This window comes from Megascapheus bottae, chromosome 32 (assembly GCF_031878675.1).
Source record: "Megascapheus bottae isolate mThoBot1 chromosome 32, mThoBot2.hap1, whole genome shotgun sequence".
Classification (NCBI taxonomy): domain Eukaryota; kingdom Metazoa; phylum Chordata; class Mammalia; order Rodentia; family Geomyidae; genus Megascapheus; species Megascapheus bottae.
The window spans coordinates 8,859,036-8,879,804 of NC_143540.1; the positions used below are offsets into that span (position 1 = coordinate 8,859,036).

The following is a 20,769-nucleotide window of genomic DNA, read 5'->3' on the forward strand; positions in this document are numbered from 1 at the left end:
GTTATCTGTAGACACACTCACACACACAACTTTGGTGCTGGTACAGGCTTGAATCAGGGCCTCTTACACTTTTTTTCCCACTTAAAGCCGGAGCTCTGCCACCTGAGCCACACCTCCACGTCTGGTTTTTTGCTGATTGTATGTATGTGTGTGCGCGTGCGCGTGCATAGCAGGTGCAGATCTGAGGGCTTGAACTCAGGGCCTGGGCGCTGTCCCTGAGCTGCTGCTTTGCTCAAGGCCCCCCCAATCCCTTCATGGCCTATTGGGGTGAACAGGTGAAAGCGGACCAAGGCTGTGAAACATGCGTGTGTATGTGCGTGTATAGATATAGATTAGATATAGTCCTCTTTGATTTTTCTGTTTTTATTACTGTGTCCCCACAAGTACAAAGAGAGACCAGTGCTTCCCCCACCCCCCACCCCGCCAAGGAGAACTGGAGTTTCTTCACACAGATCCACAGAAGGGCGAATAAATTAAGGATTGTTGACACATCATGAGACAATATTAAAAAAAAAAAAAACAGGGGGGGAAGGTTACAAAATGACAGGAACAAAATGAAAAAAAAAAAAAGCCCTGAAGTGTCACCGTGCAATAGGTAAGACGCCAGGGGAGGGCTGGGAGGGCTGAGCCCCCCCCCCCCACCACAGATGGATTTGGATTTATTTCTAAGGCCCTGGGGCCTAAATTCAGAAGGGTGCAAGAAAGACAGGGCGCCGGAGTGCACACCTATCATCCCAGCTCCTCAGGTGGCTGAGATCTGAGGATCGTGGCTCAAAGCCAGCCCCAGGAACGGGAAAGCCCATGAGAACGCTCATCTCCCAGACAGGAAGTCGTGCCATATACATGGCCCCAAGTGGTAAAGTGCCAGCCTTGAGCAAACACACACACACAAAAAAAGAGCTCAGGGACAGCACCCAGGGCCCTGAGTTCAAGTCCCAGGGCTGACAAAGAAGAAAAAGACTAAATAAATAAATTGATCGATGATGTGAAAAAAATAAAACCAGGACACCAGTGGCTAAGCCAGTCAATGACAGATTTCCTTGTTGGGGGGACTGGGTGCCCCCAAAACACAAAATAAAGCAGCAATAGGGCTTTTACAAGTGTAGGGGGGCATCAGGGTACCCCGATTTCCTCCTCACACGGGCACAAGTTCGGCATTCTGACTGTCACTAAAGAGAGACGTGGTTTCTGTGGCTGGTTCAGAGAAGCCCAGGAGAGATTCCAGAAAGCCAGGGCTGAGGTCCCCGGATGCAGGGCCGTTGGCCATTTCGGGGGACGCGTAGCGGGGCCCCAGGCTGTAATCAGGTAACGTCTGTAGCAACCCCAACGAGTCACTGCCCAGCTGCTCCATGGGACTCGGGGCAGGGTCCACGCTGGACGGTGTGGAACCCCCATATGGGTGGGCGTCACCCCCAAACCCACCCGCATCCAGGTTGGCGTTTTCATCCAAAATCCCCGGGGTGAGATTCGAACCCGCGAAGTAACTCTGGGTCCAGTGGACTAGGCTGCCAGCCCCGAAGACGTCAGAGACGTGGAAGTAACTGAGCTGGTCTAGGGAAGATGCTTCCTCTTCCTCCTCTTCCTCGTCCCACGGGTTGAAGCTGGGGCTGGGGCGCGGTTTCTGGGGCTCCCCCAGACTGGATGACGATGACGACAAGGTGGTGGAGGAATCTGTCGTATCGCTGCCGCTGCAGCTGTGGTCACAGCCCGGATCGCTGGTGTCTCTCAAATCCCCGGCTTGTTCGACCTGCAGCCGGGCCAGGGTGTGGACGAAATGAGTCTGAACCCGGGCCTGGTTGAACTCCACACGGCCCGTGGGGTTGGCACAGCCCTCTTTGGTACAGCCGCAAGGAAACGAGGTGTGATCCATCTGAGGGAGACAGAGAAGGGGGATTGGGCACACTGAGATCTGAGGATCATGGTTCAAAGCCAGCCTGGGCAAGAAAATCCGTGAGACTCTCATCACCAATAGAACCACCGGAAGTGGCGCCATATAGATGGCTCAAAGTGGCAGGGCATTATACCCTTGAGCTGAAGAGCTCAGGGACAGCGCCCAGGCCCCGAGTTCAAGTCCAACGATTCTCTCTCTCTCACACACACACACCCCAATGCTTGTGTGCCCACCCCCGGATGTCCCACCTGGCATCGGATGCCTGCCAGGCTGCAGCTGCAGGTGTCGGGGTCGCAGGTCTCATCACAGTGACAGCCGCAGTCCTCACGAGACTGGCGCAGGATCTTCAGCTCCCGCTTCTCCTCCCGATCGATCCTGCGCACGCCGGCGGCTCGCAGCAGAGCCCTGCGCTGCCGAGCAGGCTGAGGTTGGAGAACAATCTCCTCCAGCCGGCCCTGAGCCACCGCCGACCTCAGCTCTTCCTCCAGCGAGGCATCGTCCACTGAGTCCACCATGGGACACGGGTTCGAGTCTCCCTCCGCTAGGCCGGCTGCTGCCAGCTGTGTGGGGAAGGAGAAGGAAGTCTTGAGAGGGAGATCTTGGTGTGTGAGGCAGGGGGAAAGCAGACCTGGGGCTTGAACTCAAGGCCTGGGTGCTCTACCACTTGAACCACAGCACCAATTGTGAGTTTTGTTTTTTGGTGTTTTTTTTTGGTGGTTTATTGGAGTTAAGTCTCATGGACTTTCCTGTTCCGGGGCTGGTTTTGAACCATGATCTCCAGGGACTGGGACTGGAAGCCAAGCCAGGCAGGGAAGCTCATCCGACTCTCATTTCCAATGGTATCAGCAAAAGGCAGAAATGGAGCTGTGGTTCAAGTGGTAGAACACTAGCTTTGATCAAAAAAAAAAAAAAGGGCTAGGTGACCGCTCACGCCTGTCAGCTACTCAGGAGCCTGAGATCTGGGGGACAGCAGTTCAAAGCCAGCCCAAGGCAGCAAAATCCACCAGACCCAGACTCACCTCCAAGGAACCACCAGAAAACCGGAAGTGGCGCCATTACATGACTCAAGTGGGTAGAGCTCCAGCCTTGAGCACAAAGCGCTGAAGGACAGCGCCCAGGGCCCTGAGTTCAAGCCCCACAACTGACAAGCTACGAGATCAACACCCCGTCTCCCCTACCTTCTGCCGCTCCGCCTCCAGCTTTTCCTCCTCCAGTCGCTGGCGGAGTTTCTCTCTGCGCAACCGCTCCTGTCTGCGAGTGAACCCGGCCAGGGAGAAGCGGTGCATGGCTCGGTGGCGGGGTGCCATGCCCAGGGTACAGCCGCCTCGGCTGGGCACGCTGATGAACCCCTGACACCGAGGGAAGTAGAAGACGGTGACATTGCCAAAGGCCACGCGGCCCGGGCATGGTTTCGGGGAGGTCCGTTTGAGGATGGAAAGAGCTGGAAGGCCGGTGGGGGGAGAGGAAAAAGGAGTTACTAGTCTGATCAAGGGAAAGGCCAGGGACCCCCGGGAGATCTGGAGAATGGTGGTTCAAAGCCAGCCCCAAGACCCTTCCATGTGATGAAAGCAGCTGAACGTTGGGAATATGGTTCTCGCCTATCATCCCGGCTACTCAGGAGACTGAGATCTAGAGGATCATGGTTCAAAGCCAACCCCAGGGGTAGGAAAAGTCCACGAGACTGATCGCCAATGAACCTGCAAAAACCAGAAGTGGTGCCGTGGTTCAAGTGGTCGAACGCCCAACCTTGAGTGAAAGAGCTTCAGGGACAGTGCCCAGGCCCTGAGTTCAAGTCCCACAAGTGAGAAAAGGAGAGGAGGGGGGGGGGAGGAGGGATACGGCCATTTCTCCAGGGAAGATCTGACTCACGGGTGAAACTTTTGGGGTTGCATAAATCCTGCTCCGGCTGGGGTTCCTGGATCCATGGCACCTCTTCATCAGAGTCCCACACGGGGGAGACGGAAGTGGAGGAACAGGGCGGTGAGATGGCGGACGTGGAGGAAGGGGAGGAGGAAGGGGAGGAGGGAGGGGAGGAGAATGAAGGCTCGCCTTCCTCCTCTAACTGGTCAAATTTCCTCTTCATGGCGGCTCAGCGGGACGACAAACCTCCTACAACAGAAGAACCAGAATGTTCTAAGTGGTGGAAAGGTGAATGGACAAGTCCTGACGAGAGAAACATGGCGCCCACAAGCCCCACCTCCACCACCATCCAGCCACCATCATACCCGCATTGTTGAGGTGTCTTGGGTTCTCTGACCCCTCCCAGCCGAAAGTTCTAGAACAGGCCAGATTTTGGGGGGGGGGGAGTTCTCTTCCCCAGACACTGCTATTCTTTCCCCCTCTAAGCAGAAAACTGGGAGTGGCTCACACCCAGCTAAGTCAGGAGGCCAAGATCCAGAGGCTGGAGGTTCGAGGCCAGCCCCACCCACCCAGGACAAGGAAGCCACGAGGCTCTATCTTCAAGAAACCAGCAAAATGCAACCTTGAGCCAAGCCCCACTTCCTGCTTTCTACAGGTTTAAGTGGAGATAAGAGTCTCTGGTCCGGGGCCAGGAGTTTGGCCTAGTGGTTAAAGTGCTTGTCTAGCATGCATGAAGACCAGGGTTCGATTCCTCGGTACCACATACATAGAAAAAAGCCGGAAGTGGTGCTGAGGCTCAAGTGGTAGAGCTCTAGCCTTGAGAAAGTCCAAGGACAGTGCTCAGGCCCTGAGCTCAAGCCCAGGACCGGCAAAAAAAAAAAAAAAAAAAAAAGTCTCAGGTCCTTTTGTGCCCTGGCTGGCTTTGAACCTTGATCCTCACATCTGAGTAGCTAAGGTGACGGGCGTGAGCCACTGTGCCTGGCAACAAGGACCATGTTAAACTCCCAAAAGAGCCTTCTCAAGAAATCCTGCTCACCATTTCCTGTAACCACCCACACATGTACGCGGGGAGGCAGACAGACAGATGGACAGACAAGAGTCTGGTCTAGATCGTTCTCTGATTTGGGGGGAGTGCGCTGACTCATGGAAGGCTGAGTCACTGGTGGCATCTGTGTGTGTGTGTGTACCCCACAGTCTGCACAGCCTCCTCTAGAAACACACCACACACACACACACACACACACATACACACCCTCTCTTTCCTATTCAAACAGAGGCTCTCACTCCCAAACCAGGCTGGCTTGAACAGACAGGAGAATAGGCTAGATTTATTACTGGGCCACCCTCCCCCCAAAAAATGGGGGATTTTCCCCATCCTATGACATGTGTGATTTTTCTCAGAAACTCCCTTCGGGAGAAAAGTCCCTGCCTTTCACGCCCTGCCATTTTCCCTGCTCACTGCAACTCACTCAGAGCTGGATATGGCGTGGCTCAGGCCTGCCATCAAAGCTGCTGGTGGGGAGGGGGGAGGCTGAGATCTGAGGATTGCAGTTCAAAGCCAGCCTGAGCAGGAAAATCTGTGGGACTCTGATCTCCAAGAAACCACCGGAAAAAAAAAAAAAACCCATAAGTAGAGCTGTGGCTCAAGTGGTGGAGCGCTAGCCTTGAGCTGAAGAGCTCGGGGACAGCGCCCCAGGTCCTGAGTTCAAGTCCCAGGACTGGTGCTGGTACATGCACACGCAGAGAAGTAAGAAACCTTTTCTCCTTGGCGCAGGGGCCCACCCCGGGGTCTGGGGAGGGTGGGGGGGGGAGAGGATGTGCAGGTGTTTCCTGGGGTGAGTTTCTCAGGCTTGGTTCCCCCCACCCCAGCCTTCCCTAGGCCAAAACCACAAACAAAAACAACCCCAGCTCCTGCTTGCACTACAGATGAGGACTTCTGATGAGCCAGGCCTGCGCATGCGCACACGCCCCTGACCACTATCTTGTTTTTTTTGGGGGGGGGACCCCCATCTTTCTCTTCCCTAATTCCCACGCCTGACTGAATGCAGTCACCCTAAATCAAATACTCTGATGGATTGAGAACACCACACACACATATACCCCAACACATGCACACTCTTCCCCTGTAAATACAATTCCACAGAGCCCCAAAGCTAACCCCCTTGCCTTTGTGCCCCCCACCCCGTTTCTCCACCCCCACAAGCGCCATCTTCCCCACCTGCCCCGACACACACCCCTAGAAGCACAAGCCAATTTGAAGCCACCTTTCTTTTCGTTTTGGTCAGTCCTGGGGCTTGAACTCAGGGCCTGGGTGCTATCCCTAAGCTGCTTTAGCTCAAGGCGGGGGCTCTACCACTTGAACCACAGCACCACTTCTGACTTTTCATGTGGTTCATGGGAGATCAGAGTCTTACACACTTTCCTGCCCCGGGGATGGCTTTGAACTGTGATCCTCCAGACTTCAACCTCCTGGATAGCTGGGATGACAGATCTGAGCCACTACCCCCAGCCCCAGTGAACTACATTGAGCAAAGGGAGTTTCTGCGAGCAGAATCGAATTGGATCGGATCTCACACAATACATCCAGCATTATAAATCCTGAGCTCCGGGCCTGGGCAGGGTGGCTCACGCCTGGCATTCCAGCTACTCAGGAGGCTGAGATCTGAAGGATCATGGTTCAAATCCAGCCCTGGGGACAGGAAAGTGTACTAAGACTCTTGATCTCCAATGTGACACGGGGTGTGTGTGTGGGGGGGGGAGCCTTGAGTGGAAAAAGCATAAGGGACAGCGGCCTGGTAAAGGCACACACGCATGTATACATACACACACACACACACACACACACACAGAAAAAGGAAAAGGAGAAAACAGACAAGAGACAAGGAGAGGCCGTGTCAGAGGGAATGAAAGATGGTAGCGAAAGAATCCAAGAGTGTCAGACAGTGACTCACGGGAGGGGGCTGGGCCCAGGGACTCAGGCTTTGGCCTGGGGCTGGGTTCCCAGGGAGAGTACAATCCCCCACCCCCACCTACCCACCCCACCCCCAGGGTCTTACAGGAAGGAACACGAACACACACTCACGCACACACACTTTCCCAGGATTTGGCTCAGAGATACCAACATACACATACACACACATCTCCCTAATATCTCTCTGACACAGCCCAGTGAGAATCTAAGCAAGCCAGAGGCAGGACCTCCCCAAGGGCTGTCCGATTGAGGGTTCAAAGCCAGGCTGGGGGGGAAGGGGGGAAGTCTGAGAATACTCTTAATCTCCAATGATCTGCTCAGAAAAAAACAGAAGTGGAGCTTTGGCTCAAGTGATAAGAGTAGAACAAAACAAAACAAAAAGCTCAGGGACAGTGCCCCAGGATTGGCACCCCCCACTTGGGCAAGTATCCCCCCCTCCAGCCCCCTCCCCCCGGAGGAGAGCTGATTAAAAGGGGGGCCTCTTTAGCTATAATCACCCCCCTCCCTGGAATCTCAAGAATGTGTCCTTTAACCTCAGAATCTCAGACAACCAAACTCCCCACCTCCCCCCACTCCATTCACTAAATCCCCTCTTCCCTCCCGCCCCCCAAATCCAACACCTGGAAGGTGGGGTTCACCAAGAATCCAGGGTCTCAAGAAATTACTTCCTGGGGAAGCAATAGGGGAAAAGACTCTAGAAGGTTCTTCCTCTTGGATCTTCAAACTGAAGAAGCAGTGAGAGTCTGAAAAGCCGGGAGACTGGAGGACAGGAAGTGCTGGCACATGCCCCTCCCCCCTGCCTGTCAGAAAATAATGGAGGGGGGAGGGGGGAGACTTCCTTAGCTTCAACCACTTAGGGCCAAGGCCCTGTGTGGGTGCCAAATTCTGGGGTGACCTGGGATGGGGGACGAGGATTGCACCTGACAATAAAGAACTACTTTGCTTCTAACCACTGCAAGCTTCATTCATTCATTCACACATGCAGTCATTCATTAAAATATCTTAGGGGGTACAGATAAGGGCTCCCCCAGGAAAGGAGCTCGGGAAGACTGGACTAGGGGGTGAGGAGGGCTGGAAGAGGAACAGGGGACCCCACCTCCTGGGCACACACACACACACACACACACTCTGGGACAGATTTCAGCCCTAGAGCACAGGAAGCCACAGGAGGGCTGAGTGACAATACCAGATTTGCATTTTTTTTTTTTCTTAAAGATGGCTCAGCTCTAGGTGGGGAGGTTGGGTGGTGGGGGTGGCAAAGCCAGCTGGCAGCTGGAAGACTGAACAGGACCCCAGGACACAAGAGAAAGGGGGTGACTTGAAGGACAGATGGATGGATGGATGGATGGATGGATGGATGGATGGATGGATGAAAGAGACAGGGCGTCAGGCATTGGGGGAGGGGGTTGGGGTGACTTTTGATGGGAAGTGGGGAGGATTCTGGGCTGAAGGTGTTGGGGTGGAAGAGCCAGGAGAACTGGGAGGAATCATGGGGGGGTAGTATCAGGAAATTGTGGGCTGCTGTGTGACTCTGCCAAGTCAAGAAAAGTGACTAAGCCTGGTGACTACAGTGCAGGCCACCTCCAATCCAAGCTCGAGGATGGGGGGAGGAGGGGAGGAGGAGGAGGAACACTGAGGCTCCCCAGAGGAAGTGTACCTGCCAGGGAAGAGAGGGGGGGAGGAGGGGGGGAGGAGGAGGGGAGGAGGAGGAGGAGAGGAGGACGGGAGGAGGCAGGCAGCAAGCCGTGTGCACCTGGGATCTTGAACCCTGAGGACAGCCCGAGCGTAAAGCTGGCCCCAGCTGGCCCCAGTGACTCATGGTCGTGGCTTTCCAGTGGGTGACGAGGACAGGGACAAACAGGTGAGTGCAAAACACAAGCCCTCCCTTTCCTGGGGGGGGGGGGGAGGAGGGTTCTGTGACTCACTCACTCAGCCTCGGAGTCAACTCCATGCTTCCCTCCCTCCATCCGCCTATCACTCCCTACATGTATCCCACCCTCCCCTCCTCCATCCATCCATCCACCCATCACTCCATCCGTGTATCCATCTATCCATCCTTCCATCCATCCACTCATCCATCCATCCTTCCATCCACTCATCCATCTACCCCTCCATCCTTCCATCCATCCACTCCTCCATCCATCCACCCATCTACCCCTCCATCCATCCTTCCATCCACTCATCCCTCCATCCATCCACCCACCCACCCATCCACTCATCCCTCCATCCAGGACCCCCTGCCCTGGCCTGGGGAGGGTGGTTAAGAAGAGAGGAGATAAGAGGTGTGTGTGTGTGTGTGTGTGTGTGAGTGTGTGAGTGTGCACCCCCGCACCCTGATGGGGGGGAGGAGGAGGGGAAGGAGAGCCTGAGGAAGGAAAAAGCCACCCGTGTCACCTGCTCGGGCCACGAGAGTAACTTAAAAAAAAAAAGTTCTCAAGCACCAACTAGGTCAAAAGGGAAGAGGGGAGAACACACGGCACCCCGAACCGTGGGGACCCCGCCCCCGGGGAGCGCGGCGGGCGGATCGGGGTCCGTCCGCCGGGGGGAGGGGCGCCCAGGCCTCCCCTCCCCCACCCACAGCCGGAGCCCCGCCGCGGCGCGCCCACTCCGGCGTGGCACCGCGGGGTGCGGCGGGGGTCGGGGGCGTCCGCGCCCGCCCCGTCCCGTGAACTCGGGGTGCCCCGGGGCTCACCTGAGACCCCGCCGACTCCCGGGCTCCGAGGGCCCCGCCGACGCTCGTTGGGTGCCGCCGTCCCGGGGAGAGCAGGAGGACGCGGCCCGGCTCCGGGTACCCGGGGGGCTCTGCGAGTCCGGCGGCGGCGGCAGGGGTGACCGCCGCGGGAGACTGCGCCCGCTCGGCCCGCCGCGGCGCTCCGCTCCGCTCCGCCTCCTCCGGGAGTGGAAAACTCCCGGGCTCCACGGCACTGACTCACCGCGGGCCTCCCGCCAGCCGTCTTCATCCCGCACGCCACGCCCCCGAGCGCAGACCACGCCCCCGAGGCACGCCCGTAGGGCCGTCGCCTGGAGGCCACGCCCCCTGCGCGAGCCGGGCACGCCTCCGGGCCACGACCATTGGCCCGTGCTCTCTCGGGACACGCCCCTTCCCTCCACTCCCGGCAGCCACGCCCCTTTGGCGAGCCCACCCTCCAGTAACCCCAGGAAGCCACGCCCCCGATCTTCCAGCCTCTCCTCCAGCCCCGCCCTCCTGTGCCACGCCCCCCTCGGCTCTCCAGCCACGATCATTGGGCCTATAGCCCAGGAAGCCACGCCCCTCGTTCACTCCCTATTTTCCCCGCCCACCCCACCCTACACGGACTCTGACCCCAGGGCCCAGCTCTGTCCACCCGCTTCCCAGCCCCCCTCCCTGGACCCGATCTCACTCCCAGCCCAGCTACATACGGGTAAACTGACTCCGCACACCTCCCCCCCCCCCGGAGAACCTAACACACACACCCAGGGCTTTTACAAAGTGGGTTTCTCATCCCCTTCCCCACCTACCCTTCCCCACTTCTTACCACAGCACCCCCTCCAACCCATCCTACCTTCCATTCTCCCTGCACCCCTTCCCGCCCTGCATCCCCCACCCCTGCATTCCTCTCCCCCTCCCAGATTGGCCATAAAAGCAAAAAAAAAACAAAAAAACAAAAAACACAGCATACTGTGAGCCTCGGGTTGGGTAGAGGTCGGGGAGGAGAAGCCACAGGGCACTGGTGGGCCTCAGTTTCCCCTCTTCCCCACAGGGCCCAGAATGGACAGAAACCTGCAATGAGTCAGGTGCTTGGTGGGTCACGCCTGTCATCCTAGCTACTAAGGAGGCTGAGATCTGAGGATCGCAGTTCAAAACCAACCCAGGGACTGGGACTGTGGCTTAGTTGGTAGAGTGCTTGCCTAGCATGCATGAGGCCCTGGGTTCAATTCCCTGGCACTACATAAACAATAAAACAAAAATAAATAAATAAATTTAATTTAGGGCTGGGAGCATGGCCTTGTGGTAGCATGCTCGCTAGCATGCACAAAGCCATAGGTTCAATTCTCTGGAACTACATACACAGAGAAAGCCTGAAGTGGTGCTGTGGCTCAAGTGGTAGAGCACTTGCCTTGAGCTGAAGAGCTCAGGGACAGCGCCTAGGCTCTGAGTTCAAGCCCCATGACTGAAAAGAAGAAACCTGCACTGACATTCTATCCCTGGAAAACAGCTCTTCTACCATAACAGCCCCAACTTTTTATTATTACTACTATTAATCATCATCATTTATTATTGTTATTTTGCCAGTCCTAGGGCTTAAACTCAGGCTCAGGGTCTGGGAGCTGTCCCTGAGCTTCTTTTACTTAAGCCTAGAACTCTACCACTTGAGTCACAGCACCACTTTTCTAGGTGAGTGTGGAACTGAAGAATTGAACCCAGGGCTTCCTGAATGCTGGGCGAGCACTCTAGCACTCGGCTACTTTTTTTTTTTTTTTTTTAAAGATATTCCAGGATGATAGGGTCAGGCTAGCTTCAAACTCACCATCACCTGCCTCAGCCATGTGATAACATTACAGGAATGAGCCACCCTATTGCACCACCTCCACGAAAATTCTTTGTTTCCTTTTGTTTTTTGTACTAGTCCTGGGGCATGAACTAAGGGCCTGGATACTGTCTCTGAGTTTGTTTGTGCTCAGGCGAGCCACGGTGCCATTTGAAGCTTTCTGTGTGTGTGTGTGATTAATGTGAGATAAGAACTTCAGAACTTCAAGCCAGGCACGGTGGCTCTCGCCTGAATTCCTAGCTAGCTACTCAGGAGGATGAGATCTGAGGATCAAGGTTCAAAGCCAGCCTGGCACAAAAGGACCTGAGACTCTTCTCTCCAATTAACCTCTAGAAGACAGGAAGTGGGGATAACACCCTTAGTTTATGCCCCAGTGGAAAAAGTTTCCACTTTTGCTTGCAGGTATTCCAACCCTGCCTTTTTTGTTTTTTTTTTCTATAACTAGACATTTATTTATTTGTTTGTTTTTGTGGGTCATGGGGCTTGAATTCTGGGCCTCAGTGCTGTCCCTGAGCTCTCCAGCTCAAGGCTACCACCCTACCCTAGAGCCACAACACAACTTTCCATTTTCTAGAGATTCTCAGATCTCAGTCACCTGAGTAGCTGGATTACAGGTGACAGCCACAGCTCCTGGCTCCAGTCTTGTTTTTTTTTGTTTTGTTTTGTGAGTCATGGGGCTTCAACTTGGCCTGGGTGCTGTCCTGGTGCTCTAACAGCTCAAAGCGACTCCCCTACCCCTGGGCCTAGGTGTTGTCCCTGAACTCTGCCGCTCGAGGCTCCCACCCTACCCCTTGAGCCAAGCCCCACTTCCCTTTTTCTAGAGGTTAATTGGAGATAAAGAGTCTGGAATCCTTTTGTGCCTGGACTGGCTTTGAACCTTGATCCTCAGATCTCGAGTAGCTAGGTTGACAGGCGTGAGCCACCACGCCTGGCACTCACGTTTTTTATTTAGTTATTTAGTTGGTTAGCTATTTAGTGCAGTCCTGAGGCTTGAACTGAGAGCCTGGGTGAGCTGTGCTGTCTCTGAGCTCTTTTTTATTCAAGGCTGGCGCTCTACCATTTGAGCCACAGAACCACTTCTGGCTTTCTGGTGGTTCATTGGAGATCAGATGATAGATAGATAATGATTACATGATGATATTACATGTTATGTTATTATGCATTTGGAAGTATTATATATCATGTAAATATATATGTATTCTGCATATGTAAATAAAATAGGGTCCTTTATGGGCGCAGGGGGTAAATCCAGGCCCCCTGGATTTGACATAAACAACTTACCTGGCAATCGTTTCACAAGCACACAAAACCCAGCTGTGCCACACGCCGGCCCCGCCAGGCTCCTTCCCCCCCCCCCCACCAGGCAGGTTTCTGGCGTCCAAAGGGCCTCCAGGTTCCCTGGAACCCTAAATCCCCGGCTGCCAGGTCCAGCCCGGGGGGAGGGCGGGGGAGGGGCCATGCACCTGCGTGAGCTCCAGCGAGATTCCCCAAGAAGAGAAAAACTTGACAGAAAATGAAAAGTTCCCCGGGCGACGGCTGCAAACCCCGCAGGGCGGGACGGCCCCGGGCCGGGGCCGGGGCCCAGGGCGCGGATCCCCCTCCCCCCCGCCCCTCCCCCCACGTTTTCCGGCTCACTCCTCCAGGCTTTTTTTTTTTTTTTCCTAACTCCTGCACAAACTTTGGATTCCGGGAATCGAGGCGTGACCTTCGTACATCCGGGACCTTCAGGGAACGCCTCCGCTCTGACGCGAAAGCAGAAGACAAACGACGTCTGGCGACGCCGGAGGAGCGGGAAGGAGGTGGGCGTGGCGTCGGGCGCTGACGTCAGCGCCGAGGGCGTGGGCTGCGGGGGATGACGCGTTGGTGGGGGGCGTGGCCCGTAGGCGGGGAGGACGCACGTCGTGGAGGCGGAGCTTTGCGGGTGGAGGACGCTCGTGGTGGTGGGCGTGGCTTGCGGCCGCCGTGACGCCGGAGGGGCGGGGTTCGGATTGGACGAGACTGGGTGGGCGTGGTTTATGGGGGGCGCGGAGGCCGGTGGGATGGTGCTAGGGATTAGACGAGACTTGAAGGCGGGAAAATTGGTGGGCGTGGTCTTTGCGGTGAACCGGAGGGGCCGTGCGTGGATTGGAGGAGAGTTGAGGGCGGAGTCATTTGGTGGGCGTGGCTTGGGGTAGACGCCCGCCGGGGCAGGTAAGACCCGGAGACTCTCAGCTAAATAAATATATTAAATAAATAAATAAACGAGGGGTTGGAGGCGTGGCCAGGGAGGAGGGCGCCAGCCAGTGAGCACCAAGGTCAAGATAACTTGGATTCCTGCGCGGAAACATTCCCCAATGAACCCGGCAGGACCGTTTGGTTCTGCAGTGTTGGGTCTCGGGGAGCAGCGAAGATGACTGGAAAACCTGCGGGGAGGAGAGGCAGGAGGTGTGACGGGGAGGAGGATGTCGTCCTTGGTCACAGCAGGACGGCAGAGGGGCTGATCAGAAAAGGCCCTTCGGGGAAGACGTGCGAGGTCCGATCTGAGTGCCAAGAGCACGGCCATTGAAGATCTTGGAGAGACAAGAAGGGGGATGGAGGAGCGGGAACAGCAAATGCAAAGGCCCTGGGGCTAGGAAACCCATTCGCCTGGCCTCTCTAGAGCTGGCCGGGGGTGAGGCGTCCCGAAGGAGCTGGAGGAAGGGGCGAGGGAGGGAGGGAAGGAGAGAAGGAGGGATGAGTGATTCTGCTCTGACAGGCCGGGGAGTTTCTGTCAGGCCACAGGGAAAGGGTGGAGATGATAGAACGGGCAAGGGGGGGAGCGGGGAGGAGCGCACCCCGGAGGCCGGGTTCTGAGCCCGCCTGTCAGTACCTGACTGACCCCGGTCAGGCTTCGGCGACGTCGGGTGAGGACCGGAATCGCCGTCCCTTTGGGATCTTGGAAGGAAGAAGGTGGAACAAAAAAAAAAAAAAAAAAAGGCTAGGCTCAGCCAGGACTGCGCATGCGTCCCGGCCGGCATCCGGCGGCGTCTCCGTGGTCATGGCAACGCGCGGGCCGGCTGGTCGTCTCCAAGCAACCACCCAACGCCCCGCTCCTTGCGTCTCCGTGACGCCAACGCCACCCTGGTAACGGCGGCAGGAAACCACGCCCCCCGGGCTGCGGAGTGGGCGTGGTCAGAGGCGTGGCTTCCTCCGCGGCTCAGGCCCCGCCCCGCGCGCTCCCCGGAGAGCCTAGGCCTGCGCAGTAAGGGAGGCCGCGGACGTGCAGGACGGGTGGGACGGGTGTGCAACACACCCGGGGTCACTGTCGGCCAGCCAGCTGGCTTCGACCTTTGACCTCCCACAGCAAGTATATTATAAATATATACCTATGCATGCATACCTCTACATATTTCTAGACAGGTGTATATTATATATAGGTGTGTGTTAGATATAGGTATATGTGGTGGAGGTATATATTAATGTGCATATGTCTATATTAATTAGGTCTATAGTAACTATGCCTATATTGTGTAAAGGTGTATATAAACTATATGGGTATATATATGGCAATGTTCTTGTATGTATGTTTCTACATGCATATGTATATATGTGCAAGCAGATATCCAGTCTGCTCATGCATCATCTTCTCTTTCTTGTGTCAGTTATGAGACTTGAACTCTGGGCCTGGGCGCTGTCCCTGAGCTCTTCAGCTCAAGGCTACCTCCCTACCCCTTGAGCCACACAGCCCCACTTCTGCTAGAGATAAGAACCTCATGGACTTTCCTGACCTGGCTGGCTTTGAACCTCAACCCTTCAGATCCCAGCCGTAGGCTACGGCGCGCACACCAATGCCTGGGCTCAGCCCAATGTATCCAGAACATTCTTCTTTTTGTGTGTGTGCCCATCCTGGGGCCTGAAATCAGGGCCTGGGCTCTGTCTTTGCGCTTATTTATCATCATCATCATCATTTTATTACTATTATTATTAATATGCTCAAGGCTGGCACTCTGCCACTTGAGCCACACGGCTCCTCTTCTGTCTTATTTTTAGTTATTTTTGTTGGTTCATTGGAGATAAAGAGTCTCTTGGATTTGTCTGCCTGGGGCTGGCTTTGAACTGCTTTCTTCTACCAACTCAGCCTCCTGAAGAGCTTAGAGGCCAGACATGGAGCTGAGAGCTTTCTAGAAAAAAAAAAAATCATTTCTTCCATGGCCAGTCTGGGTCTGTGAGCCTCTGTCCTCACCTCTGTGGCAAAGTCCAACCTCAATGGAAAATGTACAACTTGATGTATTCGGGTCTTGCTTCTAGAAGGTTCTGGAATCTTCTGGAAGACTCTGGAAGTCAGTGTGGTTCCTGTGGTTGGCAGGGCCGTGGTGCAACATTGTCCTGGAACTCGCACCCCCCTCCATCTGTGGGGTTCTGGCCTGGGTGGAGAAGACAGGGAGCTCGCACTAAGCATTTGGCCAGGTTGGAAGGTGGAGGGATGTGAGCTAGGTGTGCAGGCTTGGGGGGGATCGGTGGCTTCTTCCCGGGTGGCCTGGTGGGGTGCACTTTATGGGGGTCTGCTTGTGTCCCCAGAGGGTCACTTGGGCCAGCAGGAGCAAGGCTGAGGGTCTGAAGCGTGGAGTGGTGCAGGAGCTGGGCATTCGTCCAGATCGCATCGCCCTGGTGGCAGCCTGGGAGGGTGAACTGCAATGGACCGGTCACCGCTGCTGGGGGGGCAGGAAGGAGAGGAACAGAGACCTGGTTATGCGGCTGCAGGGTGGGGGGTTCAGAAGACTGGCCCACCCCAAAGGGATCCAAGGTCATCACGGGATGAGCTGTGTAGACACCATCTTGAATCATCTCCCCTCCTCGCCCCTGGGGAACCCCACTGACCTCTCCAGGGGCTGCTGCAATCTTGGGGTGTCCCACAGCCCCAGGGCCGAGGCGATGGCCCCGGGGTTCATCTTGAGCAGGCATGGCCGGGACTACAGGACTGCGGCACGGGGGGTGTCCATTGAGCACGGCTTGACTCATGCTCTTGGCCTCTGCCATGGCGGCCCGGAGATTGTGCATGGCTCCTTGGAGATCGGGGGTCCCGGGTCCTTTCAGGGTGTCCTTCTCTCTCTTTACCTTTTCCTCTTCCAGCCCAGGGTGGCTGTTGTCTACTCTTGGCTTCCTTTGGGGGTCCCCAGTCAGAGGTGAGCTTTCAGGGAACCCCAACTTCCCCTCACTGCCAAGTGGGGGACACTGGATGACGTCTGCCTTTGGTGGAAGGTTCTGGATCTCCTTTTGGGCCGGCACGGGAGTGGGATCTTCTGGGGTTTTCCATCTCAGGTGCTGAAGCTCAGCTGGGTCGCCATGGTTGATACAGCTGGCCACTAGCCGGACACCCCTTCTTTTGGGGGTGCCACCAGTCATGGGGAGCTGGAGAGAGTAAGCCAGCCAAGCCGCAAGGTCCCCTTCAGTTTCCTGCAACACCAACCCCATCTTGACCATGCAGGGGTCCAGGCTTCGTGTCAACGGCTGCTGGAAGTTGGGGTGCAGACCCAGGGCGGGCAGCTGGAGGTGGAGTAGCTGGAGCTGGTTCAACGAGTCACCCCAAACCAGCAGGCCCTGGGGAGCCACATCTGGCCGCCTGCACAGCTGGCAAATGACACCAGCCAGTTGGCCAGACACCACTTCCTCTTTCTGGATGGTGAAGTCTCCATGGCCCAGGCCTGGGAATCTGAATTTGGCCAGGTGGAGCTGCCCAGGTCCCAGAGCTTCGATGAGAACTCCACCATGATGCAGAAGACCCGGCCTGGACTGGAGAATCTCCAACGTCTCCTTGGCTCCCCCCAGGTCCTGTTCGGAGCCATCGAGAAAGTTCTTTTCAGGAACCAAAGGTACCACGTGATTGTTTTCAAAGAGCCAGGTGAATCTGCACACGGGTGGGGTCAGGCTGGCTTCCCCCTGGGTTCTGGAAGTTTCTTCTTCCTCTCCCTGGCCAGGCTGCAGAGTTTGGACAATCTCTCTGTGGCGAGACACCCGCCCCGAAGGCAGATAGACCCGGCTCCAGCACCTGACCAGCCCCTTTCCGCCATTGCCGGGATTACAGGAGGTCTGCAGAGGCTCAGTATCAAACAGGTGTCTGTCTGTCTGTCCGTCCCCAGCTTGCCCCAGGCTGGCTTCCAGCTGCTGTTCCTCAGAGCCATTCACCCAGCCCTGAGCTGGAGAATGGAACAACCAAGTACAAGATGGCGGGTTGGCCCCGGACCCCCGAGACAGTTCACTGACGGGACGGGTCTCGAACAACCACCGGATGGTCTGTACGGTGCCTTTGGGGGTGACCTCTGGCGGGGGTCCCTCTTTCTTCTCACCTTCTTCTGGCTCAGCCTGGGGGTGGATCGTGGCCAGAGGCTGAGTCTCGAAAAGCCATCGGGCAGTGGCCACATCACCGCATCTCACCTCCTCCCGTGTGACACCTCGTACAAGATCCACCATATTGGCATTCTCCCCAATCTGGTCCAACGGCTGAGTCTCGAACATCCACCTGTAACTCTGCACATCGCCCCCAAGCACCTGTTCTCTGCTGACCGAGGTCAGGGCATACAGCTGGCCTTGGCTGTCCTGCATGGCGTAAAGGGGGGCACTCTGATCCTGGGATGACCCCATCTCACCTCCTGTGCCTGCCTTAGGAATATTCCCTGGGATGGGAGAAAACTCCTCCTGGCCAATCCTATCCAATGGAAGGGTCTCGAAGAGGTGTTGAAAGGCCTTCACGTCCCCCTTGGACACATCTGTGTGGGGGGTGGCAGCAGAGGGGGACCCTTCCAGGTGCTCCACTTTCTGGAGTTCACCCACTTGAACCTGGCGTGTTGTGAAATCGTCCAAGGGTTGGGTCTCGAACAGCCACAGGGTAGATTGGACATGGCCGGGGACAATTGCTTCCTGGGGTGGAGCTTTCTCTTCCCTGTCTCCTTCTCCTCCTCCTTCTTCATTCTCTTCTCCTCTCAGTGTATCCAAAGCCCGGGTCTCAAACAGCTGTCGCTGCCGTCGAACCCCTGGGCCCTCGAGGACGAGGTCGGGCGAGGCCTGGAATTGATGCTCGTCCACTGCCACCTCCCGGATAGTGTCCAGGGGCTGCGTCTCAAAGATCCACTGCATGGCCCCCACATCAGGCCGGGCCACCTCCTCCAGGGACAGGCCCCGGATAACCCGCACCTGGCCAGGGTCTTGGTGGAAAGCGTCCAGCGGCCTGGTCTCGAACAGCCAGCGGGCGGCCCTGACGGCGTGGCTCTGGATCTCCTCCCGGCAGGCGGCCCGCACCTCATGCATGCCGCCCTGGGCGTCCTGGATGGCGCACAGTGGCTGCGTCTGGAAGAGCGCCACCGTCTTCTTCACATCGCCCCTCAGCTCCTGGATCTCGGAGCGGAGTTCCAGGGGGCTCCGGTCCTGCAGGGAGGGACTAGACCCCAGGCGATCCAGCGGCCGCGTCTCAAAGAGCTTCCGGGTGCCTTGAACGTCGCCTCCGGTCACTGCCATGCTGCTGCTGGCATCCATTGGTGATGTCTGGCCTGTCACCGCATGTGATGGCTCCATTGGTGATGTCTGGCCTGTCATTGCATGTGATGGCTCCATTGGTGATGTCTGGCCTGGCATTGCATGTGATGGCTCCATTGGTGATGTCTGGCCTGTCATTGCATGTGATGGCTCCATTGGTGATGTCTGGCCTGTGGCTGCACATGGCGTCTGTGTCTCGAACAAGCCTCGGGCTGCCTGGACGTGGCCGCCTGCCACCGGCTCCCGGGGGGGCGGCGAGTCCCGTTCCCCGATGGCGTCCAGCCGCCAGTTCTCAAAAATCCAGCGCATGCACTGTACATCGCCCTGGCCTGGCTGCTCCCCATCCTCCTCGGGGCCCAGGATGGTGGCCAGGTCCTGGGCCACCGCCTGGGCCAGCGGCCCGCGCAGCTCCGGGTGGATGTGACGAGACAGGCGGCGCAGCTCCCCGGCCCGGCGCTGCTGCTGGAGCTGGGAGAAGGCCGCCCTGGGAGGTGGCGGGGGTAGAGGCGCCTGGTCACCTGCAGTGGCCATCGGGGGACACGGCTGGACAGACGGACACACAGACAGATACTGCCACGACCTGCAGAGAAGGGAGGACTTGAGGTGACAGGGCGATCTCTCTCCCTTCCTGCCCTCCCTCCTTCCCTTTCCCGCCATCCTCCAGCTCTCAGCCACCTCAGCAGCTGGGATGGCAGGCGTGAGCCACAGAGCTCGGCTCTCCACGCAGTGTTTTCCTCTTACAAGGGATACCCAGATTCTCCAGTGTGTGTGTGGGGGGGGAATTGAAGGAGCCCCCCCCCCCCATGTGTGGAGGGGTGGAGTCTCTCCCACGGGGTGACTCCTGGTCAGGGAGATGAAATTCCCCCCAGTGGACACGAGAGGGCGCGCACGCCCCACCTGAATTTGCTCACCGGAAACCTCCTGGGTTTAGTCACCCCAAGATTCACCATCATCACCCCCAAGCCCATCTGCAATCCTCACTTGCTCAGGAGGCTGAGGTTGGAGGATCTGACTGCAGGTTCAAAGCCAGACCCCAGTAGCTGGAGAAAGTCTGTGCGATTCTCACTTTCAATGAACTACCAGAAAACCAGATGTGGGGTGGTGGCTCAAGTGGTAAAGCACCAGGCTGGAGCACAAAGAGCGGCCTGGGCCCTGAGTTCAGGTCCTGGGATCGGCATGTCTCAAAGGCTTCCCTGTCCCAGGCTGGCCTTGAACTGCGATCCTCCAGATCTCAGCCTCCCTGAGAAGCTAGGATGATGGGGGGGGGGTGAGCCCCAAGGCACTGGGCTTCTGTGTGTGTTGTCTATCCACTTTGTGACAGGTGACTTAACAATCTCCAGAGACCACAAGAGTCATTACTGGGGAAAGAATGAGAACCACGCAGGCACGCAGGCACGCACGCCCATGCCAGCCACCCTGACACACTGCTAAATATAGCGAAGGTCCTGGCCTGGGAACAATATTTCTGTGCTTAGAGAGAGCTCCCCCCCCACCCCACTTGAATGACAGAACCTGGGTCATCTTCTATGTTGAACCCCTACTCTCTTAAGAAGTCTGACTACAGTCCTGGGGCTTGAACTCAAGGCCTGGGCGCTGTCCCTGAGCTGCTTCTGCTCAACTAACACTCTACCACTCAAGCCAAAGTGCCACTTCTGGCTTTTTCTTTATGTGTGGTATTGAAGAATCGAACCCAGGGCTTCATGCAGGCATGCTACCACTAAACCACGCTCCCAGCTGGTAACAGCTGGGCCTGGGGCAGAGCTAGGCCTCCCTCTGGCCTGTTTCCAGTCATCTTCCTCCAGCCCACATGAGCTTTCCAGGGAAGGCTCCCACCCACTCCCCAAAGCCCTTCTGGATTCCTCCACAGGGCCTAGGCCCTCACACCAGCCTCTGTGACACACCCACAGCTGCCCCCCCCCCACATGGATTCCAGGGACTCAAGGGCTAAGGCTGGGTGCTCACTCGCCATCTGGACTCCTCAGGAGGCTGAGATCTGGAGGACGGCAGGTTCGAGGTCAGCCTGGGGCAGGAAA

The 20,769-nt window shown here is 56.8% G+C and overlaps 2 protein-coding genes across 6 annotated transcripts; both read right to left on the reverse strand.

The window, feature by feature from the left end:
- Positions 1-448: 448 nt before the first annotated feature.
- Positions 449-14,194, reverse strand: Csrnp1 (cysteine and serine rich nuclear protein 1). 5 transcript variants are annotated; one of them, XM_090323380.1, is made up of 5 exons: positions 14,109-14,194; positions 3,761-4,000; positions 3,070-3,332; positions 2,140-2,451; positions 449-1,870 (listed from the first exon to the last, which is right to left on the reverse strand). In XM_090323380.1, the coding sequence occupies exons 2-5, from the start codon at positions 3,972-3,974 to the stop codon at positions 1,136-1,138; spliced, it is 1,524 nt and encodes a 507-aa protein (XP_090179506.1). In that variant the 5' UTR covers positions 3,975-4,000; positions 14,109-14,194; the 3' UTR covers positions 449-1,135. The 5 variants fall into 5 exon arrangements, with proteins under 5 accessions (XP_090179506.1, XP_090179503.1, XP_090179504.1 ...); XM_090323377.1 differs by having other exon boundaries at positions 14,100-14,194; XM_090323378.1 differs by lacking the exon at positions 14,109-14,194 and adding an exon at positions 9,415-9,598.
- A 962-nt stretch (positions 14,195-15,156) lies between these two features.
- On the reverse strand, positions 15,157-19,275 carry Xirp1 (xin actin binding repeat containing 1). Its single transcript, XM_090323367.1, has 2 exons — positions 18,919-19,275; positions 15,157-18,867 (listed from the first exon to the last, which is right to left on the reverse strand). Exons 1-2 carry the CDS (start codon positions 19,265-19,267, stop codon positions 15,551-15,553), a joined length of 3,666 nt encoding a protein of 1,221 aa, XP_090179493.1. The 5' UTR covers positions 19,268-19,275; the 3' UTR covers positions 15,157-15,550.
- Positions 19,276-20,769: the final 1,494 nt, after the last annotated feature.